General features: G+C 63.5%; 1 protein-coding gene across 1 annotated transcript in view; it reads right to left on the bottom strand.

Annotated features, from left to right (window-relative positions):
* The window catches only part of USF1 (upstream transcription factor 1), a 3752-nt gene extending 1642 nt beyond the window's left edge, over positions 1–2110 (bottom strand). Inside the window, exons 1-3 of the mRNA XM_031065460.1 lie at positions 2039–2110; positions 934–1035; positions 2–96 (exon numbers count right to left, since the gene is read on the bottom strand). Coding sequence (XP_030921320.1) covers positions 2–96; positions 934–1032 — 194 coding nt within the window. The 5' untranslated portion in view covers positions 1033–1035; positions 2039–2110. The remainder of the gene's footprint in view (position 1; positions 97–933; positions 1036–2038) is intronic.
* Between the last annotated feature and the right edge of the window lie 6 nt (positions 2111–2116).

The raw sequence follows: 2116 nt of genomic DNA, 5'->3' as shown, positions 1-2116 counted from the left end.
CACACCTGCCGCGGGGAAGTAGGTGTAGTGAGTCTCGCTGGGAGCCGCCTCCGCGTCCACCTGCTCCTCACTCGTGAACGCGCCCTGGATCACCGCCTGGGGGACAGGTGAGGGACAGGTGAGACAGGTGAGGGACAGGTGAGGGACAGGTGAGACAGGTGAGGGACACGTGAGGGACACAGGTGGGACAGATGAGACAAGGGGGACACGGGTGAGGGACACAGCTGGGACAGGTGAGGGACACAGGTGAGGAACACAAGTGGGACAGGTGGCAGACAGGTGGGGGACAGGAGGGACACAGGTGGGACAGGTATGGGATAGGTAGGTCAGGTGGGATAAGTGAGACAGGTGAGGGAGAGGTGTGTGACAGGTGTGGGACAGGTGATGGCCAGGTAGGACAGGTGAGATAATTGGGACAGGTGGGACAGGTGAGGGACAGGTGAGGGACAGAGGTGAGAGATGGGGGGGACAGGTGAGGGACACAGGTGGGACACAGGTGTGGCACAGGTGAGACAAGGGGGAGAGGTGAGGGACACAGGTGAGACAAGGGGGACACAAGTGAGAGGTGAAGGACAAGTGTGGGACAGGTAGGACAGGTGAGAGAGGTGGGACATGTAGGGGACAGGTGAGGGTCTCAGGTGGGAAAGGTGAGGGACACAGGTGGGACAGGTGAGGGACAGGACACAGGTGTCACCCTGCCCCATGGCACACCCGGGTCACCACCTGCGTGGGGCACAGGTGAGGCCCAGGGCATGGCAGGGGGTGTGGCAGTGGGCGTGGCCAGGTGACACACCTGTGTCATGGACTGTGTGGGGCACAGGTGACACGGGGGGGGGTGTGTGGCAGTGGGCATGGCACAACAACACACCTGGGCCATGGACTGGGTGGGGCACAGGTGGGGTGGGGAGCAGTGGGCGGGGCCAGGTGACGCACCTGTGTCATGGACTGTGTGGCCGGGTAGCCGCTGATGGCGCTGGTGCCCTCGGTCTGCGCGTCCAGCTGCCCGTCAGCCACCTGGATCACCCGGTACATCACCTGGCACAGGTGGGACACAGGTGAGACAGAGACCCCAAACCCCCCTGGATCACCCGGTATCACCTGGGACAGGTGGGACATCACACAGGTGAGACACAGAGACCCCCAGTGTCACCACCTGGATCACCTGGTATCACCTGGGACAGGTGGGACATCACACAGGTGAGACACAGAGACCCCCAGTGTCACCACCTGGATCACCTGGTATCACCTGGGACAGGTGGGACATCACACAGGTGAGACACAGAGACCCCCAGTGTCACCACCTGGATCACCTGGTACATCACCTGCCACAGGTGGGACACAGGTGAGACAGAGACCCCAAATCCCCAGTGTCACCACCTGCATCACCCCGTACATCACCTGGGGACAGGTGGGGCATCTCACACAGGTGAGACACAGAGACCTCCCCAGAGCCACCGCACAGTGTCCCCCAGGTGTGCCACACTCTTGGTGTGGAGCCAACCCCCAATCCCCAGGTACCTCCCAGGTGTGCCCAGGAGGATCTCAGGTGTACCCAGGTGCCTCCCCTGGTGTATCCAAGCCCCTCCCAGGTGTACTCCAGGTGTACCCAGGTGTATCCCAGGTGTGCCCAGGTGCCCCAGGTGTGCCCAGGTATATCCCAGGTGTGCCCAGGTGTATCTCAGCTGCCCCCAGGTGTATCCCAGGTGCCCCCAGGTGCCCCAGGTGTGCCCAGCTGCCCCCAGGTGTATCCCAGGTGTGCCCAGGTGTATCCCAGGTACCCTCAGGTGTATCCCATGTGTGCCTAGGTGTATCCCAGGCGTGCCCAGGTGTGCGCAGCTGCCCCCAGGTGTATCCCAGGTGTATCCCAGGTACTCTCAGGTGTATCCTGGGTGCCCCCAGGTGTGCCCAGCTGCCCCCAAGTGCATCCCAGCTGCCCCCAGGTGCCCCAGGTGTGCCAGGCGTGTACCTGCGTGCCGCCGCCCTCGGCCCAAGTGCATCCGAGCTGCCCCCAGGTGCCCCAGGTGTGCCAGGCGTGTACCTGCGTGCCGCCGCCCTCGGTCCTGAACACATACTTGACGCCGGGGTCGGGGAAGGTGGCGGCCGATTGGATGCTGGC

The sequence above is a fragment of the Geospiza fortis genome, unplaced genomic scaffold (assembly GCF_000277835.1).
Source record: "Geospiza fortis unplaced genomic scaffold, GeoFor_1.0 scaffold36, whole genome shotgun sequence".
Taxonomy (NCBI): Eukaryota; Metazoa; Chordata; class Aves; order Passeriformes; family Thraupidae; genus Geospiza; species Geospiza fortis.
Note: the sequence above shows the minus strand (reverse complement) of the source record. Positions and strands in the feature narration are given on the sequence as shown.